The 22,335-nt window shown below is 59.6% G+C and overlaps 1 protein-coding gene across 4 annotated transcripts; it reads left to right on the top strand.

The window, feature by feature from the left end:
• The first annotated feature begins 2,853 nt into the window (after positions 1 to 2,853).
• On the top strand, positions 2,854 to 13,207 carry CALY (calcyon neuron specific vesicular protein). 4 transcript variants are annotated; one of them, XM_074383148.1, is made up of 6 exons: positions 2,854 to 3,071; positions 9,758 to 9,912; positions 10,712 to 10,825; positions 11,723 to 11,836; positions 12,525 to 12,831; positions 13,070 to 13,207. In XM_074383148.1, the coding sequence occupies exons 2-5, from the start codon at positions 9,778 to 9,780 to the stop codon at positions 12,801 to 12,803; spliced, it is 642 nt and encodes a 213-aa protein (XP_074239249.1). In that variant the 5' UTR covers positions 2,854 to 3,071; positions 9,758 to 9,777; the 3' UTR covers positions 12,804 to 12,831; positions 13,070 to 13,207. The 4 variants fall into 4 exon arrangements, with proteins under 4 accessions (XP_074239249.1, XP_039321318.1, XP_039321317.1 ...); XM_039465384.2 differs by having other exon boundaries at positions 2,855 to 3,075; XM_039465383.2 differs by having other exon boundaries at positions 2,856 to 3,009.
• The last annotated feature ends 9,128 nt before the right edge of the window (positions 13,208 to 22,335 follow it).

Raw genomic sequence — 22,335 nt, 5'->3', positions numbered from 1 at the left:
GTGTGTATGTGGTGGGTGATGTATGTCTGGTGCGTGTGTCTGGTGTGTCTGAAGGGTATGTGACGTGTGAAGTGTGTGTGTGGTGTCTGTGTGGGTGTGTGGGAGATCTATGTGTTTCTGGGGTGTCTGGTGTGTGTCTGGGGTGTGTGTGAGAGATGTGTGTGGGTGATGTATGTCTGGTGTGTTTGATAGGTGTGTGGGGTGTGTGTGTGAGGTGTATGTGTTTCTGGCGTGTCTGGTGTCAGCTGTGTGGGTATGTGTGGGTGTGTCTGGGGTGTGTCTGGTGTGTTAGTGTATGTGTCAAGGGTGTGTGTTTGGAGTGTGTCTAGAGTGTGTGAGGTGTGTGTAGGGGTGTGTCAGGTGTGTCACATGTGTGAGGTGTATGTTCTAGTGTATGTGAGGTGTTTGGGGGAGTTGGGTGTGTCATGGGTGTGAGGTTTGTGTCTGGTGTGTCAGGTGTGTGTATGTGTATGGGTGTGTGCAAAGTGTGTGAGGTGTATGTATGTCGGGTATGTTTCAGGGTGTGTGTGTCTGGGGTGTCAGGTATACGTGGGTGTGTGAGGTGTGTGTGTGGGTGAGGCTTCTGTGTGTATATGGGGCGTCGATCAGGTATGTGTGTCAGGTGTGTGGGGTGTGGGTCAGGTGTGTATGTGTCAGGTGTGTGTGTGTGATGTGTGGGGGGTGTGTTTGGTCTGTGAGGTATGTGTGTCTGAGGTATATCTGTTTCAGCTGTGTGTTCCTGGGGTGTGTGTGTCAGGTGTGTTTCTGGGGTGTAGGTCAGGTGTGTGGGGTGTCAGGTGTGTATGTGTCATGTATGTGTGTCTGGGGCATGTGTGAGGTGTTTGGATGTGACTGGTGTTTGAGGTGTGTGTTTCTGGGGTGTCAAGTGTGTGTGGGGTGTGTGTGAGGTGTGTGGGTGTGTCTGGTGTTTGAGGTGTCTGTTTCTATCACTTCTCAGCCTTTTGGCAAAGATCAAGTAAGGTGTGTGTTTCTGGAAGGTGTGTGTCAGGTGTGTTTCTGGGGTATGTGTCAGTTGTGTGTGTCGAGTGTGTGTCAGGTGTATGTCTAGTGTGTGCATTTGGGGTGTGAGGTGTGTTTGGGTGTGTCTGGTGTTTGAGGTGTGTGCTTCTGGGGGCTGGGTCAGGTGTGTTTCTGAAGGGTGTGTCGGGTGTGTCAGGTGTGTGTGTCTGGGGTGTGTGTGAGGTGTGCGGATGTGTCTGGTGTTTGAGGTGTGTGTTTCTGGGGTGTCAGGTGTGTGTTTCTGGGGGGTGTCAGGTGTGTTTCTGGGGTGTGTCAGGTGTATGGAGTCAGGTGTGATTCTGGGTTGTGTGTGTGAGGTGTCTGTGTGTCCGGTGTTTGGTGTTTGAAGTGTGTGTTTCTAGGGTGTGTGTCAGGTGCATGTTTCTGGAGTGTGTCAGGTGTGTGGGGTGTGTCAGCTGTGTGTGTCGGGTGTGAGGTGTGTTTCTAGGGTATGTATCAGGTGTTTCTGGGGTGTGTCAGGTGTGTGGGCGTCCAGTGTGTCAAGTGTATGTGGGGTGTGTGGGTATCAAGTGTGTGTGGGGCATAAGGTGTGTGTGTCTGGGGTGTGTGTGTGTCGGGTGTGTGTGAGATGTGTGGGGGGTGTCTGGGTGTGTGAGGTGTGTGTTCTGGGGTGTGAGGTGTGTGTAAGATGTGTGTTTCTAGGGGTTGTCAGGTGTGTGTGTCTGGAATGTGAGTGGGGTGTGTGTGAGATGTGTGTGTGGGTAGGTGTCTGGGTGTGTGTGAGGTGTGTGTTTCTGGGGGTTGTCAGGTGTGTGTGTCTGGGCTGTGAGGTGTGTGTCTGGGTGTGTGTGTCGGGTGTGTGTGGGGTGTGTGTCAGGTGTGTGTGGGGTGTGTGTGAGGTGTGTTTCTGGGGGTTGTCAGGTGTGTGTGTCTGGGCAGTGAGGTGTGTGTGTGTCTGGGATGTGTGTGTGTCTGGAGTGTGTGGGGTGTGTGTGGGGTGTGTGTTTCTGGGGGTTGTCAGGTGTGTGTGTCTGGGCAGTGAGGTGTGTGTGTGTGTGTCTGGGGTGTGTGTGCCGGGAGTGTGTGAGGTGTGTCTGGGCTGTGAGGTTGTGTGTGTGTCTGGAGTGTGTGGGGTGTGTGTGAGGTGTGTGTTTCTGGGGGTTGTCAGGTGTGTGTGTCTGGGCAGTGGTGTGTGTGTGTGTCTGGGGTGTGTGTGCCGGGTGTGTGTGAGGTGTGTCTGGGCTGTGAGGTTGTGTGTGTGTCTGGAGTGTGTGGGGTGTGTGTTTCTGGGGGTTGTCAGGTGTGTGTGTCTGGGCAGTGAGGTGTATGTGTGTCTGGGGTGTGTGTGTGTGTCTGGAGTGTGTGGGGTGTGTGTTTCTGGGGGTTGTCAGGTGTGTGTGTCTGGGCAGTGAGGGGTGTGTGTGTGTCTGGGGTGTGTGTGCCGGGTGTGTGTGAGGTGTGTCTGGGCTGTGAGGTTGTGTGTGTGTCTGGAGTGTGTGGGGTGTGTGTTTCTGGGGGTTGTCAGGTGTGTGTGTGTGCCGGGTGTGTGTGAGGTGTGTCTGGGCTGTGAGGTTGTGTGTCTGGAGTGTGTGGGGTGTGTGTTTCTGGGGGTTGTCAGGTGTGTGTGTGTCTGGGGTGTGTGTGCCGGGTGTGTGTGAGGTGTGTCTGGGCTGTGAGGTTGTGTGTCTGGAGTGTGTGGGGTGTGTGTTTCTGGGGGTTGTCAGTGTGTCTGGGCAGTGAGGTGTGTGTCGGGGGGTGTGTGTGTGTGTGTCAGGTGCGCGTGTGGTGGGCCCGGGCAGGGTCGGAGGCGCGCAGGCGCGGCTCCCAGCAGGAGCGGTGGGGGTGCCCGGTGCGGGGCGCGAGCCCAGGCGCCGCCTCCAGCGCGTTTCCATGGCGACCGCAGCCTCGGTCTCGCCGGCAGCCCCTGCCCCGCCCGGCTGCGAAGAGTCTGGAAGCGCGTCCTCCGCATCCACATCCGCAGCGTCTCCTCCCGGACCCGTCCTGCGGCAGCCGCCGGCGGAGCCGCCCGTGAGCCGTTTGCACGTTTCTCCCCGCGAGCGGGGCGGGGGCCCGGGGGTGCGCGGTGCGAGGCGCGTGAGTTCTCGTGGCTCCGGTGTGGGCGGAGGTTTCAGTGCGCTTGTGCGTGGCGCATGTGCGGATGAAGGTGTGAGTGTGCGTCTGGGGTGTGTGCCAGGCGCGTGTGCGGGGTGCGAGTGTGCGTGTGCCGGGTGTGTGTGCGGAGTGCGTGTCTGGAGTGTGTGTGCGTGTCCGGAGTGTGTGTGCGCGGGTGTGTGTGTGCGTGTCTGGAGTGTGTGTGCGCGGGGGTGTGTGTGTGCGTGTCTGGAGTGTGTGTGCGCGGGGGGTGTGCGCGTCTGGAGTGCGTGTTTGTGCGGGGTGTGTGTGTGCGTGTCTGGAGTCTGTGTGCGGGGGATGTGCGTGTCTGGAGTCTGTGTGCGGGGGATGTGCGTGTCTGGAGTCTGTGTGCGGGGGATGTGCGTGTCTGGAGTGTGTGTGTGTGCGCGGGGGGTGTGCGTGTCGAGTGCGTGTCTGGAGGGTGTGTGTGCCAGGCGCGCATGCGGGGTGCGAGTGTGCAGGGCGCGCTGCGGCTGACCCGCGGGTCCCTCCGCCCGGCCGGCCTCCTCCCTAGGCCCCCTCCTCCTGCCCCAGGCCGGCCCCGCTGGCCCGAGGGCGGTGGTCTCCAGGCTTCCTGGGACGGCCCGGCCCCGCACGAGGGTCGCAGCCTGCAGTTCGGGGTGTCCCCGAGGTGGGCAGGGGGTGCCAGTCCCAGCTCTTGTGCAGCTCTGTCTGCGGGGGCGCGGTGGGGCGGGCGGCAGAAGGGGCGTCGGACCAGAGCACCGAGGAGCCGCTGCCCGCGCGGGGTCGGGGGGCGGGGGGTGGTCTCGATGGGGGCGTCTGGGCGACAGGCAGGAGCCGGCCTGGAGGCCGGGAGGGCGCGGCTGCCGAACCACCTGCGGCTGCGGCAGGCTCGAGCGCGGGGCCACAGGTGGCGGCTGTGGGAAGCGGGAGCAGCTGCGCGCTCACTCCTCTGCGCACGGCGCGCTGGCTCCGCACTGCAGCTGCCTTGGAATCAGCCGGGCGGCCACGGCCGTCTGCAGCGCCAGGGGCGGGAGGCCGCGGGGGGGCCCGCGGGGGCGGGGCGGGACCCTCGGGGATCCGCAGTCACACGCGCTCGTGCCCGGCCCGCACCAGCCCGCGCCCGCGCACCTGCGCGCACCGCCCGCGTGACGCAGCATTCCAGGGTTGGAGGGCGTGTGCGAAAGCGAGTCGGTGACGTGACCTCCAGCCGAGCTTCTGTGGACTTTCGACTGAGAGCCTGCACCCCCGGCCCCGCCATCCATCCTGCATCCGCACGGCCTCGCTCACCCGCGCCCCCACCCGTCTGCCATCAGCACCCCGCCCCCCCACCCAGACAGGAGCCCGGCGCTGCCTCCCCGCCAGAGCGCGACGGGTGGGGCGCAGGGGACCCGCAGAAAACGCGGCGACAGCGCAGATGCAGGGAGGGGTCGGGGGAGGAGCAGAGGGGCCCCCAGGTCCACGAGACGCGTGTCTGCCGTGGGGAGAGGCCCTCATGACGCAGCAGGGCAAAGGGACCGGTGGACCCCACGCGCAGGCCAGCACTCCCCCACATTCCGCCCGGGGCGCTGGGCCTGGAACCAGAGCGAGGCTCCAGCGGGCCCCCAATGGCCTTTTCTTCCTGAAGACGCGTCTTGGGCCTGTCTCCGTTGCCAAGGAAACCCGCGATGGCGTCAACTGGCCGTCAGAGGAGTTGCAGTTGAAGTTTGGCTGGAAGGGAACGTCAGAGTCGGAAGCGCAGCTCCTCCTGGCGGGGTCCTGCGCACCCTATGGCGGGCGCTGCGGGGTCTGGGGCGGGACTGCGCCGCCTCCTCCGCCTCCCCGTCTCCCGTCTGTGCAGAGGCTGGGCTTGCTCTGGGCGTCCGCTCCGGGAAGACCCGCGACCCCTCCTGCTCGGTGGCGCTCCCACCCCCGCGGGCCAAGCTCCCCGTCAAGCCCTGGCACTGCTGCCCGCGCCCCACAGCCACGTCCTTCCCCGCCTCTCGGGCTCTGCTTCCCTGGATCGCGGCTGTTTGTACTCAAGCTCGGTAGCGCCTCGTCAGTCCCTGCACACACAGGGCGCTTCTGCACCGCAGGTGCACGCGGACACCTCCCCAGCGGAGTGGCCGTCCCCTCTGCCCCGGCCACGTGGGGACCCACCTCAGGAAGAGCCTCCAGCCCGGGGTGGGAGGCTGGGCGCCACGGTGTGGCTTCTTCTGGAAAGGCTGGGCCGGGCATAGGGTCGCCTGCGATAAGCACATGACAAAGAGGGGCATGGGTTAGGGCTCCAGAGGGCTTGGCCAAGTCCTGGTCTGGGAGCCCTGTCACCCCTAGCCCAGCTCCTTCCCGCTCAGAGCGGCCTCCCCATCCCCTACCCAGACGCGGCTGTCCAGTCTCACTCCCACCACGCAGGTCCCTCCCCTCAGGTCCTTCCCCCCTCAGGTCTTCCCCCCTCAGGTCCTTCCCCCTCAGGTCCTTCCCCCCTCAGGTCCTTCCCCCCTCAGGTCCTTCCCCCTCAGGTCCTTCCCCCTCAGGTCCTTCCCCCCTCAGATCCTTCCCCCCCTCAGATCCTTCCCCTCCTCAGGTCCTTCCCCCCCTCAGGTCCTTCCCCCCTCAGATCCTTCCCCCCTCAGGTCCTTCCCCCCTCAGGTCCTTCCCCCTCAGGTCCTTCCCCCCCTCAGATCCTTCCCCCCTCAGATCCTTCCCCCCTCAGGTCCTTCCCCTCCTCAGGTCCTTCCCCCTCAGATCCTTCCCCCCCTCAGATCCTTCCCCCCCTCAGGTCCTTCCCCCCCTCAGATCCTTCCCCCCCTCAGATCCTTCCCCCCCTCAGGTCCTTCCCCCCCTCAGATCCTTCCCCCCCTCAGATCCTTCCCCCCTCAGATCCTTCCCCTCCTCAGGTCCTTCCCCCCTCAGATCCTTCCCCTCCTCAGGTCCTTCCCCCCCCTCAGGTCCTTCCCCCCTCAGGTCCTTCCCCCCTCAGGTCCTTCCCCCCCTCAGATCCTTCCCCCCTCAGATCCTTCCCCTCCTCAGGTCCTTCCCCCCTCAGATCCTTCCCCTCCTCAGGTCCTTCCCCCCCTCAGGTCCTTCCCCCCTCAGGTCCTTCCCCCCTCAGGTCCTTCCCCTCCTCAGGTCCTTCCCCCCCCTCAGGTCCTTCCCCCCCTCAGGTCCTTCCCCCCTCAGGTCCTTCCCCCCTCAGATCCTTCCCCTCCTCAGGTCCTTCCCCCCCTCAGGTCCTTCCCCCCTCAGGTCCTTCCCCCCCTCAGGTCCTTCCCCCCCCTCAGGTCCTTCCCCCCCTCAGGTCCTTCCCCCCTCAGGTCCTTCCCCTCCTCAGGTCCTTCCCCCACCTCAGGTCCTTCCCCCCCTCAGGTCCTTCCCCCCTCAGGTCCTTCCCCCCTCAGATCCTTCCCCTCCTCAGGTCCTTCCCCCCCTCAGGTCCTTCCCCCCTCAGGTCCTTCCCCCCCTCAGGTCCTTCCCCCCCCTCAGGTCCTTCCCCCCTCAGGTCCTTCCCCCTCAGATCCTTCTCCCCATCAGGTCCTTCCCCCCTCAGGTCCTTCACCCCTCAGGTCCTTCCCCCTCAGGTCCTTCCCCCCTCAGGTCCTTCCCCCTCAGGTCCTTCCCCCTCAGATCCTTCTCCCCATCAGGTCCTCCCCCCCTCAGGTCCTTCCCTCCCTCAGGTCCTTCCCCCCCTCAGATCCTTCCCCCCCTCAGATCCTTCCCCCTCCTCAGATCCTTCCCCCCTCAGATCCTTCCCCCCCTCAGATCCTTCCCCCTTCAGATCCTTCCCCCCTCAGATCCTTCTCCCCGTCAGATCCTTCCCCCCCTCAGATCCTTCCCCCCCTCAGATCCTTCCCCCCTTCAGATCCTTCCCCCCTCAGATCCTTCCCCCCCTCAGATCCTTCCCCCCCTCAGATCCTTCCCCCCCTCAGATCCTTCCCCCCTTCAGATCCTTCCCCCCTCAGATCCTTCCCCCCTCAGATCCTTCCCCCCTTCAGATCCTTCCCCCCTCAGATCCTTCCCCCCCTCAGATCCTTCTCCCCATCAGATCCTTCCCCCCCTCAGATCCTTCCCCCCCTCAGATCCTTCCCCCCCTCAGATCCTTCCCCCCTCAGATCCTTCCCCCGCTCAGATCCTTCCCCTCCTCAGGTCCTTCCCCCCTCAGATCCTTCCCCCCTCAGGTCCTTCCCCCCTCAGGTCCTTCCCCCGTCAGATCCTTCCCCCCTCAGATCCTTCCCCCACCTCAGATCCTTCCCCCCCTCAGGTCCTTCCCCCCCTCAGGTCCTTCCCCCCCTCAGGTCCTTCCCCCCTCAGGTCCTTCCCCCCCTCAGGTCCTTCCCCCCTCAGATCCTTCCCCCCCTCAGGTCCTTCCCCCCTCAGGTCCTTCCCCGCCTCAGGTCCTTCCCCCCTCAGATCCTTCCCCCCCTCAGGTCCTTCCCCCCTCAGGTCCTTCCCCCCCTCAGATCCTTCCCCTCCTCAGATCCTTCCCCCCCCTCAGGTCCTTCCCCCCTCAGGTCCTTCCCCCCCTCAGGTCCTTCCCCCCTCAGGTCCTTCCCCCTCAGGTCCTTCTCCCTCAGATACCTCTGTTCTCGGAGCCTTCCCACCTTGGACCCCTCTGCCCTCATGTCCTTCCTCCCCTCCACCCCCACCCCTGCAATCCTTCCCCGTGGGATTCCTCTGCCCTCAGACCCTCACCCCTGGGATCCTTTCCTCGCCCCTCCACAATCCTTCCGACCCCTCGCCCCTCAGATCCTCCCCACCCCTCGCCCTCCGCAGTCCCCCCTCGGAATCTTCCACCTTCAAATCATTCCACCCTCGGTTCCTTCCACCCTCACCTCCACGAGATGCCTCCACACGTTCTCTGTACCTGAGTGGCAGCAGCTGGGCAGACGCTCTGTGACTGTGGGTCCCCTGCTCCTGTTCCCGTGGTGCCTACCCACACCTGGAACCCACAGAAGGCCGGCCTCTGCAGGGCAGGAAGAGTGGTCACTGCTGGCTCTGGCAGTTACCTGGACATCCTAGTGCTGCTGTCACAAATTACAAGCAGGTGGCTTAGAATGACAAAGTCATTCACAGTTCTGGAGGCGAGAAGTCCAAAACGAAGGTGTTTGCAGGGCCATGCTCCCTCCAGAGCCTCGAGGGGAGCTCCTTCCTCGCTTCCCCCGGCTTCTGGTGGCCAGGCGTTCCTTGGGTTTCAGCTGCAGCGTTCCAGCCTCTGCTCCATGTACACATGGCACCCTCCGATGTCTAATTTCCCTGGTCTGTCTGTTTGTCTGTCTGAGGCGTAGTCTTGCTCTGTCGCCCGGGCTGGAGTGCAGTGGCATGATTTTGACTCACTGCAACCTCCACCTCCCAGGTTCAAGCTATTCTCTGCCTCAGCCTCCCAAACAGCTGGGATTACTGGTGCCTGTCCCTACACCTGGCTAATTTTTGTATGTTAAGTAGAGATGGGGTTTCACCATCTTGGCCAGGCTGGTCTTGAACTCCTGACCTCATGATCCGCCCACCTCCACCTTCCAAAGTACTGGGGTTACAGGCGTGAGCTACCTCAAACGACCTAATTTCCCTGTTTTATTAAGGATACCAGTTTTGGATCAGGGCCCGGCCTGGTTTGGGACAAGTTTGTTTTAGCGCAATTCCATCTGCAAAGAACCTATTTCCAAGTATGATCCCATTCACAGGCACTCCCAGATCCTAAGACCTGGGCGTATTTTTGAGGAAACATCACAACTCACAACGTGCCCATCATTTGTGGGTTGCAACTGTCTTCTTCTAGTCTTGGGTTCTGCTTCTATTTTTAAATTAAATTAAATTTTTTTCTGCATCCATTTTTTTAAGCAGAAGTTCATAGTTTTAGTGAAGTCATTTTATCAATATTTCCTTTTATGGTTAGTGCCTATTGTCCTAATGAAAAAATTTTTCCCTCCCTGAGACCAGAATAATCTACTTTACTATCTCTGAGATGCTTTATTGTTCTGCTTGTCCAGTTTAGGTTTATTCGGCCGGTGTAGACTTCTCTGTGTAATGTGAGGCAGGGATCAGGCTCGCTGTCTTTGATGTGGACAGCGGTTTATTGAGAGGGAGCCACGCTGCAGATCCGCGTGCGTGTGTGCAGTGTGTCAAGTGGGACTTCTCCCAGCGTGCAGCAGCCCCATCCCAGTCAATCTCTAACGATGTGCAGGAAGCCAGCCCCCGGCAGGTGACACTCCTCCACGTTCTTTTCCAAGATGCTTTGCGCGTTCCTGCCCCTCTGCCCCCATGTAGAATGACAGGTGTGGTGGAGCACGCCTGTGGTTCCAGGTACTAGGAAGGCTGAGACGGTAGGATTGCTTAAGCCCAGGAGACAGAGACTGCAGTGAGCCAAGGTGGCACCATTGCACTCAGAAGAAGAAGAAGGAAAAGGAGGAGGAGGTTGTCTAGAGCAGCCGCCGGTGGAAGACTCCCTCGGCTTCATGGACAGTCCTGGCTGGGGCTCTCTCCCCTGCAATGCTGTGGGGTCCAGAGGGGCTGTGGGGGTCAAGAAGGGACAGGAAGCATCTGGCTGGACTTGCTGGGTTTGCCCAGAGGCTGGCCTGACCCCTTACAGCCTGTCCCCGGCTCTGGTGTAAGGAGCATCAGAACCAGCTCAGGGCCCTCTGGCTTCAGAGCCAGGTGGCGTGGGTGTCCAGTGGACAGCCTGTAGACAGTGACCCTGTCTGTGTCTGGACAGGATAAGGGCCGCTGTCTACCATGGTGAAGCTGGGCTGCAGCTTCTCTGGGAAGCCAGGTAAAGACCCTGGGGACCAGGATGCGGTCACCATGGACAGTGTACCTCTGATCAGTCCCTTGGACGTCAGCCAGCTCCAGCCGCCACTCCCTGAGCAGGTGAGGTCCTGGGCGGCATGAGGGCCCTTCTCAGGCTCCCCTGGAAACAAACGGGTGTGGGGTGAAGTTTGTCTAGATGTGGCCTCTTCCCAGGTGCGGTAGAGCAAGCGGAGGAAGGGCCATGAGGGCCAAAACCCCAGTTGGCCAGGTGCTCTGTGACCTCCTGGTCAGCTCCCACGTGCCAGAACGGGGCGAACTGGCGGACACATAACTGGGAAATCACGCAGTGACTCCCAGCCAGCACCCGACCCACTTGCTGTCCATAGAGCAGACAAGGCTTCCCACCCTTCCCCTTGGGGCATGGCTCTGTCCTGGGTTGAGCCTGAGACAGGGGTCCTTGGGCAAGTGACCAGTGGGGGAAGGGAGAAGCAGAGCTCAGCTTGAGCCCAGCGCAGTCTGACCACCAGGGAGTCGTGCAGCATGAAGGGCACCCCGAGTTGTCCCTGCTGGTAGTGGGGGCAGCATCTATGCTGGGGACCCGGGGCAGGAGGACTACCCCTGGTGGCCAAGGGCAGTTCTCCAGCACCCTGAGTTGGAGGCAGCAGCAGACTGATGTGCTCTGTCAGCGGTCGGGCCAGGCCCAGGGCTGCCGTGGCTCCAGCAGACTTTCAGCATCCACCTTCCCTCGGCCTCACTCTGTGGCTGCTGGAACCTTGCCTTCCACTGAGACAGTCCTGGCAGACGGTCAGCGTCAACACCACTGCCACAAAGCTGACCCTGCCTTCCTCTCCTCTCAGTTCAGTGCTCTCTTGGGTCCCTGCCAGCTGCCCAGCGAGACCATGGCCATCTCTTTTCACAGGTGGTCATCAAGACGCAGACAGAATACCAGCTGTCCTCCTCAGACCAGCCGAAGAAGTTCCCTGACCTGGAGGGCCAGAAGCCGAACTGCAGCCACCCAGAGGAAGGGCGCAGGGTAACCACACCCACCCCCCACACTCTGGTGACTCGGGGCAGGGGGAGAAGGTGGAGGGCGGCTGGGGGTGCCTGGGCTCAGGCCAGGCCGGGCTGGGGGCCCCTTGCCCCGGCTCTCAGGGAGGAGAAGGTGGCAGTGAGTCATCCCGCCCAGAGCTGGCCTCCGGCTGCCCTGCACTCATCAGGCCCCCTCTGGAGGCTGCAGGTGCCAACGGAATGCAGAGCTCCCGAAATGTTTCTCTTCCTGGGAAGCGCCTGCCTTCGAGGCTAGTCTGTCGCCCTGTGGTCATTGCCCATCTTCAGCGACTTGCAGGCTTTCTGTGTCATACTTTCTTCCTGCCGTGTATCTGGGAAATACCTTCCTCTTCCTCTGTTTTAAATCTTTCAACGTTGTAATGATAGCTTCAGTCATGTTCAGTGGACTGTTTTCAAAGCCTGTCATTCCTCAGTAGTAAGGCCTGCCCTAACCCCACTGTGTCTGCTGGAGCTCCCCACCCCGGCTTCACCTTCCAGTGCGGCTCATGTTGCCGCACCCACTATGGGCAGCACCCTGGCAGGGCTGGTGAGTTCAGCCTCCAACTCACCAGAGGCCACAGCCCCCATCCCCTGTGGAGCCCACACCACAGGGAAGCTGCAAATTCCTGCAAGACCCACCTGGGACAAAGGCCACATCACTTTCCATGGTGGCAGATGTTTCCAGAGTCCCGGTGGAGGGGCTGCCAGCAAGGCCTGGCCTCCAGGGGTGGCACCTGCACATTTGACTGTGCCGCTGACCCGTGGCAAAGTCACTAACTGCCTGGGGTGGGGGTGGTCCTGTGCTAGCCCCAGCCCCTGAGGGGCTCCCCACAAAGCCGGCCCCTACCCTGCGTGGCTGAGCCCCTCCCTGTCCTCCTGCCAGCTGCCCACGGGACGGATGATCGCCTTCACCATGGCGCTGATGGGCTGCGTGCTGATCCTGTACAAGGCCATCTGGTACGACCAGTTCAGCTGCCCCAACGGCTTCTTGACTCGGGTAAGGGGCCTGTCTCTGGTGGGGAGTGGTGGAGCCCGTCCTCCCGTGGCTTCCAGTCAGGGGACGGCAGGGCTGCTTCCTGCTGCTGGGGAACGTGGTCTCCAAATCCGTGTTCCTGTTACTTCTCCAGAACATGAGATCCTGTTTTTTGAAAACTTGATATTTTAATGACGACTTTCTCTAAGCCATCACTAAAGCAAAAGTCACCCTCCAGCCGTCTCTCCAGGGCGTCATCTGTCCCCCGAGTGACTTGTGCAAGGTTTTATTTTTGTGTAACATATTAATGCTCCTACATATCTTCTTCCTTCCTATTGTTCTCTTTGCCAGTGATGGTTGTAGCTTTTAGTGTGTTTCTCGAAAGCCTTGCATTTTACAGAAGTGAAATCTGCCCCTTTTCCTTCACTCCATGGTTTATGCGCTGCCGCGCTCCACAGAGGCCTCGCTGGGCTGGGCAGGTCCGCTGGTGCCTGCGCGCGGCTCCCCAGGCGGCCCCCTCCCCTACAACCCGACAGCGACCCCCCGGCCCCGTGGCCCTCCACGGCCCCGAGTGCTGAGCCTGTGGCTGCCTTCGGTGTCCCGAAACCATGGCCCCATTGGAAACGGTCTGCAGTGCCCCCAGCCTCGGAAGCGGGAGGGTCCGGGTCCAGGAGGGCTGAGCCCCGCGGCCCTGACCCGGCCCCTCCCGCAGCACAAGCTGTGCGCGCCGCTGACCCTGGAGATGTACTACGCCGAGATGGACCCGGAGCGCCACCGCAGCGTCCTGGCGGCCATCGGGGCCTACCCGCTCAGCCGCAAGCACGGCACCGAGCCGCCGGCGCCCTGGGGGGACGGCCACCGCGCCAACAAGGAGGAGCGCAAGGGGCCCACCCAGGCTGGGGCGGCGGCGGCCACCGAACCCCCCGGGAAGCCGTCCGCGGAGGCGGAGAAGGAGGCGGCGGGGAGCGCAGCGCCCCCGCCCGCGCAGTGACGGTCCCCCGCCCGCAGCCCGGCCCGGGGTAGGTGCGCCCCGCGGGGCTCCGAGCGGCTGGGCCCGGGGCCCTTCCAGGCCTCCCGCCACCGCTTCCGAGCCCGGGACCCCGCCACCCCTTCCCCCTGCTCCCTCCCGGGGGCCGCCGACCCGGCCCGCGGGCTCCTCTGGGTGGGGGTGCGAGTCCGAGCCTGCGAGGGCCGCGGGGCGGGTGAACGGGCGCGGGGTCCGCCGGGGCTCTCAACCCTCGCGCCCTGTCTCCGCAGCGCCCCCCGGCAGCTCCTGTGACCAGCGCGCCGCCCCCGCTCTCCGTGTTCGTGTCTCGCCCCAGGCGCCCTCGCTGCAGCCCCGCCCGCTGGGTCTCTGACTCTGTCGTTTTCTCTAAGTAAAGATTTCGCGTCGTCCGCCGGTGTCTTCTGTCTCTCCTGCGCGTCCCCTGCCCGGCTGGCCTTTCTCCCGCCCCCACCAGGCCAGCCGTGAGTGAGGCCAGCACTGTGCTCCCCCGGGGACCCCCGAAGAGACTCCGTGCCCCCCGGAACGAGGCGCACACAGGCGGAGCGCGCGTTCTCGCGATGGGTGGTCCAGGCCTTGTCTGAGCCCCACCCGGATCTGCTTTAATGGCGCGGCTCCCCCCAGGGGAGTCTGGGGCCCATCCCTACCCGCTGCCCAGGCCCTGTCCTGCCGGTTCCCGCCCCATCTACCTGGTTCTGGGCCTGGGCCTGGGCCCGGGGTGTCCTCCCTGACATGAGTTCCTGGTTCCTGGCTGACCCCTGGTTCTGGGCACCCATGAGCAGCTCCTGGCCCCTGTATGTGTGGCCCACAGGCATAAATGATTCAGTGAAGAAAGAAAAGGGTGAATGCGGGAGTCTGAGTGGGGAGTGGGGCCTAAGGAGGGGTGTGCCGGGCTCCTGCGGGCTGGGGTCACCCGTGTCCCCGGAGAGGGATGAAAGCTGATGAGGTTGAAAGGCCAGGGGAGTCTGGAGCTACCATGAGTCACCCCCGCCCCAGGCCCGCCCCAGCCCCAGCCCAGCCCCAGCCCCTCCGGGCACTGAGCACTGCAGGGAATGGATTTCCAGGTCGATCTCACCCACCACCTGCACCAGCAGCCAGCTGCAGGTCTGCAGCCCCGCCCACACGTGTACCTGTCCTCCATCCCTTTCCGGGAGTTGGGGCCTTGGGACAAAGGGCTTGGGGTCAGGGGCAGCAGCAGAGCCTAAGTGGCTCACGGGGCCACAGGAAGCAGCTTCAGGCAGGAGGGGCCAGCAGTTCCTGCACCGTGTGGTGGAGGATGGGGGCCTCACACACAGGTGGGATCCCCTTGGGAAGCCCACCCTGATCCCATCATGGAGCCCAGTGACTTGGAGGGCAGTCCAGGAAGGTCTTTGCAGCACCAGGGGAGAGGCCGCGAGCCAGTGCCAGAAACAGTGTCCAGGCTCCATTTGCAAGTGGGACACAGGTTTCCGAAAGGGTCCCTTTTCACCCCCATCACCTCTGTCCCCCATTCAGGACTCTGCTGTCAGGTCCCAGGGCTGGAGAGAATGCTGTGCAGGAAACCTGGGTGTGCTGAGTGCTGGGGTCCAGGTTTTCAGTCCTACTCTGGGACCTTGCCCCTTCCCCAGTACCCCCTCCCTCTTCTACCTCTTGGCTAAAGCTGGAGCCAGGCAGTGGCAGCTCGTGCACAGGACAGGACCCTGGCTATGAACTGGCCCCATCTTGCCCCACCAGCAGGGATGTCAATGTGGATGCCTACTAGGAAGTAGGAGACACTGAGGACCCAGGGAAGTGCCATCCCCCAGTGAGCAGGGAAAGACTCTGCCATGGCTGACCTGCTCTGGGCTCCATGTCCCTGTGCTTCCCCCAGGCAGCCACACAGGCCAGGCCACAGTGCAGGCTCCTGCTTTATCTACCCCGAGGCCACTTTGGGGCTTTCCGGGTGGACACCAGGCAGGTCCAGGCCAGCTGTCTCATCCTTACTAAATTCTTCCTTGGACAACTCCAGTGAGTGGCCTGTAGAGGTAAACGAGGATGTGCTTTCATGATGCAATTCCTTCAATCAACTCAGAACACCCTTATTACATCACAGAGGGGCCACCAGTCTCAGTAGAAAGAACTGATCACACCGCCGGCACCAGGGCCCCTTGCAGTGTGGGCTTCTAAATTTGCATGGAGGAAAACGTTCTAATCACATTTCTCTGGCTGAGCTGGGCGATTAATCAGCCAAAGCTGGATTTTATCAGAGCACCTTTGGTTTTCAAGAATAAATAATAAATATACAGGCTGGGCATGGTGGCTTATGTCTGTAATCCCAGCACTTTGGGCAGCCAAGGAGTGTGGGGTGGGGGGGAATCACTTGAGCCCCAGAGCTCTAGACCAGCGTGGGCAGCATAGAGAAGCCCGTCTCTACAAAACAAAACACACAAAACAAAAAACTAGCCCTGTGTGGTGATGAAGGCACCTGTGCTCCCAGCTACTTGGGATGCTGAGGTGGGAGGATCACTTGAGCCTGGGAGTTCGACCTTGCAGGGAGCAGAGATGGCACCACTGCCCTCTGGGACAGAGTGACACCCTGTCTCAAAGTAGTGATAAATAATAAATGTTCAGTGTATCTGCCTGTTTTCTAGGATATTAATAGGCATAAAGTCATTACTGCAAACCAGTGTCATGATTTATTCCAAAACCGAGCTAGGGGAGAGAAGGGCGAGTACTAGAGAACGTTTTTAAACCAAAAGATCCGTCCAATTTTGGAACAAGAATCCTTTTAAGGGCCAGTCTCTGTAGGGCCTGGCTGCTCCTCCTCGGAGCCTTGGGGGGCACCCAGTCCCGTCCTCCGGGAGCGTCACAGGCCCCGCCCCTCAGGCCTCTCCCGAGTCGAGGGTCCAACGGGAGAGGCTGACACGGAACCGAACCCCAGCACAGGAGCAGTCGGAGGCCGCGTCTGTGTCCCCAGATTTGCCGCGTGCCCCCTGCCCAGACCCGCGACGCGTCCCGTGAGGCGCAGCCCCTGCCCGGGAGGACTCCGCAGATGCGGGGGCCCGAGAAGTCACCCAGGGGCGGCGGAGGCAGAGGCGCCGACGGGGCCAGGACGAACGCCCGGACCGCGGCCCACCAGGCTCCTGGGGCGGGAGGTCGGGGCCAGGTCCGGGCACCACCGGGGCGGCGGACGCGGGGCGGGACGCGCGCGGCCAGGGAAACCCACGGGCGCCGGGCGTCAGCGGCCGCGGCGATTGGACAGCGATGCCCCTTTTTCTGGGCCCCCAGGGCCGGGCGCCGCGGAGCGGGTGGCAGCTCGCGCCAAGCCGGGCCCAGTCCGACGCGCGCCTGGCCGCGGCCTCGCTGGGCAGGAACCCCCGGGGCTGGGTCCGCGGCGTCCAGAGGCCGCTGGAGAAGGAGCGCGGGCCTGGCTCGGAGGACAGGGCCAGAGGGCGCCGTCGCTTGGGACTCAGGGAGTCACCAACCAGCCACGAACGCGGCCAGCCCGGTGCAAAGACACAGCCCACGCGCGTCCTCGTAGTGCGGGTCCCGCAGCGGCTCCCCGTGCGGAGCCAGCCCGGCTTCCCTCGGCCTCTTCCGCCCCGCCCACCCCTGCGAGGGGTGCACCTGTTTCGCCAGCGGGTGCCCTTGCTGCTGAGCGAATAGTGTTTGCTCGTGCGCCAGGCCGAAGTGAACTTGTCGAGATGGAGACTTTCCTGCTGTTCTCTGTCAGAGCCGAGTGAGGACTATTGCCCGAGGAGACCCTCTTACAGGACTGGGGTCACTGAAGCCCCCGGGCAGTGGGTGCCACCTTCAGCCAGGGTTTCTCCAAGTCAGAGACCGGTGAGGGCTGCAGCCAGCATGGATGGATCCCATCACGACCCTCGGGAAGCCGGGGGCCTCACTATATGGTCCTGGCACCCAATCTTTTCCTTCAGCCGCCTCGGGCCCTGGACATCCAGAGACACCACCTGGCCCTCCGGAGCTGTGATCTGGCAGGAAGACTGCCTGACTCTTTGAGGGCGTAGGGCCACTTGGTCCAGGGATGAAAGGTGGACCACGTTATGGAATGGTGACGACCATGGTAACCTCTGATTGGGCCAACATGGAGAGAGCCAGATGGTGAAGAACCCCAGACAGTGGCCCATGGCTAAGCTCAGCACCTCACCTGTCTCAGCCAAAGAGAGCCATGTTGGGCCCCTGGGTCTGGGTGACTAGAAAGCACACGGGCCCTAACCCTGCCTCAGGCTCCTAACATCAAGGTCACATCCTGGGACCCACTGGTGCCCAGGTGTGGATGTGCTGGATTGTCTGGGCCCCATGCGGGTACAGGGTCAGCTCTCAGAGCCTAACCAGCCACCTGTGCCAGTCCTGCCGATGCCTCGTTGTGTGGGGGCTGTGCTCTCGGCCCCACCTCAGGTACTGTGTCTCTCAACCACTGAGAGGGTGGGGCTGGGTCAGTCTTGCTTGCAGTATTTCAGGGAAAGGGACCCTGGTAGATCTTTTTTATATTTTTATGTTTTTCAGACATAGTGCCTAGGCTGGAACACAGTGGTGCCATCACAGCTCACTGCAGCTTCCACCTCTTGGGCATAAGCCATCTACCCACCTCAGGCCCCCAAGTAGCTGGGACCACAGGCATGTGCCACCACATCCAGCTGATTTTTGTATTTTTTGTAGAGACGGTGATATGGTTTGGCTCTGTGTCCCCACCCAAAGCTCACCTCTAATTATAGTCTCCATAATCCCCAAGTGTCAAGGGAGGGAGTGGTGTGAGGTGATGGGGTCATGGGGGCAGATTGCCCCATGCTGTTCTCATGACAGTGAGTGAGTGCTCACAGATCTGATGGTTTTATAAGTGTTTGACAGTTCCTCCTACACACACACTATCTCTCCTGCTGCCTTGTGAAGAAGCTGCCTGCTTCCCCTTCTGCCATGATTGTAAGTTTCCTGAGAACTCTCCAGCCATGTGGAACTATGAGTCAGTTAAGCCTCTCTATAAATTACTCAGTCTTGGGTATTTCTTTATAGCAGTGTGAAAATGAACCAGTACAGTAAATTGGTATCAGGAATGGGACACTCACATAAAGATAACCTGAAAATGTGGAAACAACTTTGGAACTGGGTAGTGGGAACAGGTTGGAACTTCTCAGAAGAAGAGAGGAAGATGTGGGAAAGTTTGGAACTTTGTAGACATTTGTTGAATAGTTTTGACCAAAATGCTGAGAGTGATATGAAGTCCAGGCTGGGGTGGTCTCAGATAGAAATGAGGACCTTGTGTTTAAAAAGGAAGTTGAGCATACGAGTTTGGAAAATTTGCATCCTATGTGGCAGAAAAGAAAAACCTGTTTTCTGGGGATAAATTCAAGCTGGCTGCAAAAATTTGCAGAAATAATGAGGAACGAAATGTTAGTAGCCAAGACAATGAGAAAAATGTCTCCAGGGCATGTCAGAGACCTTTATAGCAGCCCCGCCCATCACAGGCTGGGAGGTCTAGGAGGAAAAAATGGTTTCATGGCCTCAGGGCCCTTCTGCCCTGTGCAGCCTTGGGACATGACGCCCTCATCCCAGCTGCTTCAGCTCCAGTTGTGGCTAAAGAGGTGAAGGCCCAGCTCGGGCCATTGCTTCAGAGGCTGGGAGCCCCAAGCCTTGATGTCTTCCATGGTGTTGGGCCTGAGGTTGCAGAGAAGTCAAGAGCTGAGGTTTGGGAAGCTCCTTCTAGTTTTCAGAGGGTGTATGGAAACACCTGGATGTCCAGGCAGGGCCCTCATGGAGAACCTCTGCTCGGTCAGCGCAGAAGGGAAACGCGGGGCTGGAGCCCCACACAGAGCCCCTGCTGGGGCACGGCCTAGCGGAGCTGTGAGAAGAGGGCCACCATCCTCCAGACCCCAGGATGGTAGATCCACTGACAGCTTGCACTGTGCGCCCAGAGAAGCCACAGACACTCAATGCCAGCCTGTGGAGGAGCTGCCCAAGGCCATGGGAACCCAGGGTGCCCTGGATGTGGGTCATGGAGTCAAAGGAGATCATTTCAGAGCTTTAAGATTTGATGACTGCCCCACTGGGTTTCGGATTTGCACGGGACCCATGGCCTCTTTGTTGTGGCCAGTTTCCCCCTTTTGAAACAGGAACATTTACCCAGTTCCTGCACCCCCATTGTATCTTGGAAGTAACTAACTTGCTTTTGATTTTACAGGTTCATAGGCAGAAAGGATTTTCCTCATCTCAGATGAGACTTTGGACTTTTGAGTTAATGCTGGAATGAGTCAAGACTTTGGTGGACTGTTGGGGAGCCGTGACCGGTTTTGAAATGTAAAAGGGATGTGAGATTTGGGGGGGCCCAGTGGCAGAATAGGATTTGGCTCTGTGTCCCCACCCAAATCTCATTTCAAACTTTAATGCTTACAGTCCCCGTGTGCTGAGGGAGGTGCCTGGTGGGTGGTGAGGGCATCATGGGGGTGTGGTTTTCCCCGTGCTGTTCTCATGACAGTGAGTTCTCATGAGATCTAACGGTTTTATATGTTTGACAGTTCCTCTACACACACTCTCCTGCCACCTTGTGAAGAAGGTGCCTGCTTCCCCTTCTGCCATGATTGTGTTTCCTGAGGCCCCCCAAGCCATGTGAAACTGTGAGTCAACTGAACTTCTTCCCTTAATAAATTACCCAGTCTCTGGTATATAGCTGTGTAATATGAACTAATAGAGGTGGGTTTTCACCATGTCGCCCAGGCTGGTTCCCAAACTCCTGGGCTCAAGCCTCAGCCTCCCAAAGTGCTAGGATTGCGGATATGAGCCACCACCCCCAGCCAGCCCAGCACATCTTGAATGATCAGCAGGCACAGTTGTCTGGAGGTTCAAGGTCTCCCATGGGGGTTTCTGAATAGGTGACATTGTCATGCCCCTTAAACTGGGTTAGGAGACTGAGGAGGTTACTGTCCTAGGCCAGAACATGCAGTTTTATAGATGCTTTGGTAGGGGTGGCATATTTCATAGCCCCCCCAAAAATCCCACTGTTTGGACGGTACTGGATCACAATAAACTATATAGGTAAAATAATTAGCATTTAAAGAATAATACTGGCCGGGCGCGGTGGCTCACGCCTGTAATCCCAGCACTTTGGGAGGCCGAGGCAGGTGGATCACGATGTCAAGAGATCGAGACCATCCTGGTCAACATGGTGAAACCCTGTCTCTACTAAAAAAAAAAATACAAAAAAATTAGCTGGGCATGGTGGCACGTGCCTGTAATCCCAGCTACTCAGGAGGCTGAGGCAGGAGAATTGCCTGAACCCAGGAGGCGGAGGTTGCGGTGAGCCGAGATCGCGCCATTGCACTCCAGCCTGGGCAACAAGAGCGAAACTCCGTCTCAAAAAAAAAAATAATAATAATAATAATAATACTGGCTGGGCCTGTATGGGGAGAACCCCACAAGTGCCATGACAAGGGTCTGAAGCCTCAGCCTGTTTCCATGTAAATATTGATCTAGAAAAGAATGAGAAATGTACGCACATAGTTATTCCTTCATATAATCACATAGAATCTTATAGTCACTTAAAATCATAAAGTCATTCCTTTATATAATCACAGACTCTTATACTTAGCATCAGAAAGATATGCTCAATATAACCTTTAATTTTACTAATGACTCTCGGGCTATAAAGCATGAAACTGAGGTGACATTGGAACAAAGTGACCCTAAGGCACGATGCTCTAAGCCCTCTGTCCCACCCGCATAAGGGCTGCTGGAGGGCGCCTCGGCTGTGCGCAGTGCCCGCGCTGGGAAAGCCCCGCTGTTTAGCCAGCTAGGGGAGGAGACGTCCAAGATGACCGAGACGTCCCCTTCCTGGGGAAGTTTGGAGAAAATGCCACTTCTCCAAGCTCTTGTGGTTAGGCCTGATGGCTGTCAGGGACACCCACAGGCACCCGGGGGCATAACTGTCTCTATGTGAGGCTGTGTTTCAGCGGTCACGTTCCATGTCCACTCTCACGCTCCGCTTCTGCACCTGGTTTCTCTTTCTCAGAAGATAAGAATTAATAATAGTAACATAATCTTAGTGTCCTTGACATTTCTGACAAATACGCGGAAAGCGCTCTCACATTCGCTTTTCTCCTCGCCTCGGCTACGTGAAAGTCCTGCCCGCCCCCCGCCCCGCCGTCTCCAAGGCACGTGATTACCTGACCCTGTCACCGACCACCGTGACCTCACCCTGCCTTCCCTGCCCCCTGCTCTGTACTCGGTAAAAGTCAGAGCGTCCAGGCTCTCGGGCCACTTCAGGTCTCCGCGCTTTGATTGGCAGTGGACCCCGAGCCCAAACTCTCTTCTCCATCTCTGTGTCTGTGTCTTTTATTTCCACAGTTTCTCATCTCTGCACCAGCAGGGAAGGGCTCACAGAACCCTAGAGGGCTGGACCCTATGGGCCTGGTGACTCACACCTGTAATCCCAGCACTTTAGAAGGTTGAGTGGCGAGGACTGCTGGAGTCCAGGAGTTTGAGACCAGCCTGGGAAACACGGCAAACCCGTCTCTACAAAAAATATAAAATATAAAAATTAGCCAGGTGTGGTGGCGCATGCCTGTAGTCCCAGCTACTCGGGAGGCTGAAGTGGGCGGATGGCTTGAGCCCAGGAGGCAAAGGTTGCAGTGAGCCATGATCATGTCACCGCACTCCAGCCCAGGGGACAGAGCCAGATCCTGTCAAAAAAAAGAAGTGGGATCGTCACATGCGTCTGCTGACTAGCACGAGCCAGTGAAGGTTCTTATTTGTGGCCCTGGTTCCTCCCCATTCCGGTGCCTTCAGGAAGTGTTTCTGAATGGCCTGCACTGTTTCCTGGTGTGATATAAATACTGCCACCCAGATGGCCTAAAGTCCTGGTACTTTCATTTATACTTAAAAAAAAAAAAAAATTGGCCCGGCGCGGTGGCTGAAGCCTGTAATCCCAGCACTTTGGGAGGCCGAGGCGGGTGGATCATGAGGTCAAAAGATCGAGACCATCTGGTCAACAGTGAAACCCCATCTCTACTAAAAATACAAAAACTTAGCTGGGCATGGTGGCGCGTGCCTGTAATCCCAGCTACTCAGGAGGCTGAGGCAGGAGAATTGCCTGAACCCAGGAGGCGGAGGTTGCGGTGAGCTGAGATCGCGCCATTGCACTCCAGCCTGGGTAACAAGAGCGAAACTCCGTCTCAAAAAAAAAAAAAAAAAAGTGTTGCCTGGAACCAACCCAAATGTCCATCAATGATAGACTGGATAGGGAAAACGTGGCACATACACACCATGGAATATTATGCAGCCATAAAAAACGATGAGTTCTTGTCCTTTGTAGGGACATGGATGAACCTGGAAACCCTCATTCTCAGCAAACCGACATAAGAGCAGAAAATCAAACACCGCATGTTCTCACCCATAGGCGGGTGCTGAACAATGAGAACACATGGACACAGGGAGGGGAGCATCACACACTGGGGTCTGTCGGGGGGAACTGGGGAGGGACAGTGGGGGTGGGGAGTTGGGGAGAGATAGGACGGGGAGAAATGCCAGATAGAGGTGGAGGGGAGGAAGGCAG

Source organism: Saimiri boliviensis, chromosome 12 (genome assembly GCF_048565385.1).
Source record: "Saimiri boliviensis isolate mSaiBol1 chromosome 12, mSaiBol1.pri, whole genome shotgun sequence".
NCBI lineage: Eukaryota > Metazoa > Chordata > Mammalia > Primates > Cebidae > Saimiri > Saimiri boliviensis.
Note: the sequence above shows the minus strand (reverse complement) of the source record. Positions and strands in the feature narration are given on the sequence as shown.

What these genes read in the sequence shown, in the direction of transcription:
- CALY (XM_074383148.1), top strand. Translation starts at nt 9,778, where the DNA reads ATGGTGAAGCTGGGCTGCAGCTTCTCTGGGAAGCCAGGTAAAGACCCT. An exon ending in ACCCAGAGGAAGGGCGCAGG is followed by an intron (nt 10,826 to 11,722) that starts GTAACCACACCC and finishes TCCTCCTGCCAG; the next exon opens with CTGCCCACGGGACGGATGAT. An exon ending in CCAACGGCTTCTTGACTCGG is followed by an intron (nt 11,837 to 12,524) that starts GTAAGGGGCCTG and finishes CCCCTCCCGCAG; the next exon opens with CACAAGCTGTGCGCGCCGCT.